The sequence below is a fragment of the Verticillium alfalfae genome, genomic scaffold (genome assembly GCF_000150825.1).
Source record: "Verticillium alfalfae VaMs.102 supercont1.7 genomic scaffold, whole genome shotgun sequence".
Lineage (NCBI taxonomy): Eukaryota > Fungi > Ascomycota > Sordariomycetes > Glomerellales > Plectosphaerellaceae > Verticillium > Verticillium alfalfae.
This window is the reverse complement of record NW_003315032.1, coordinates 687,777-688,470: the sequence shown is the minus strand read 5'-3', so window position 1 is coordinate 688,470 and position 694 is coordinate 687,777. Positions and strand designations below refer to the sequence as shown.

General features: G+C 60.7%; 1 protein-coding gene across 1 annotated transcript in view; it reads right to left on the bottom strand.

Moving 5' to 3' along the window:
- Positions 1 to 504: 504 nt before the first annotated feature.
- The window catches only part of VDBG_06034 (conserved hypothetical protein), a gene marked incomplete at both ends in the record, with an annotated part of 768 nt that continues 578 nt past the window's right edge, over positions 505 to 694 (bottom strand). Inside the window, one exon of the mRNA XM_003003546.1 lies at positions 505 to 627. Within this exon, the coding sequence (XP_003003592.1) occupies positions 505 to 627 (123 nt within the window). The remainder of the gene's footprint in view (positions 628 to 694) is intronic.

Genomic DNA, 694 nt, shown 5'->3' with positions numbered 1-694 from the left:
CCTGAGCTGAGCACTGACTGGGAGCAACCAGGATCACTGCCTCAACAAGGTACGAACCCCTGCCACGACCAGAGACGCCAGGGCCCCCCGCTAACGCAAGGTACCATGTCTTACATGCCGCTCTATGCGCCTACCATTGGCCACCAACAGGCCGCCATGGCCTTTGCCAGTCGTCGAAGGGGTAAGCTGGGGACCATGCGCGCCGTCCACTGGCTGGGGCCGCTGGCCTCAAGGGGAAGCGGGTCGACGGGATATGGCCTTTTCTGTCCATTCGCAGTTCGCAATCCTCGCAATCCCACCCTGCGCCCCTGCTGCCGCGCCCAGAGGTGTCCACCACGCCTGCCCCCAATGGCCCCGACTCACCGACATCGAAGGACTTCTTTCCCTCTTTCGCTCGTCGATGGACAGCTGACCTCCTCGCTTCCTCCTCCGCGTGAGATAAGCCCAAGCCCGACCCTAGGGCCAGCCAAAGGTAGAGCCAGAGCCAGAGTGCCAGGTCGAACATCATCTCGCTCCCAGACGCCCCTGACTATCATGCCCGACATGGACCTTGAACCAACGAGACTTGTTCTCCCTCGCGATTTCCACGACAGCGAAAGTGAGAGCGACACTGTCGACACTTTGGATCTGCTAGGAGGATACACAGATGCTCCTGAGACACAACACGCTTCACCTTTCACCCCATCTCCGATCC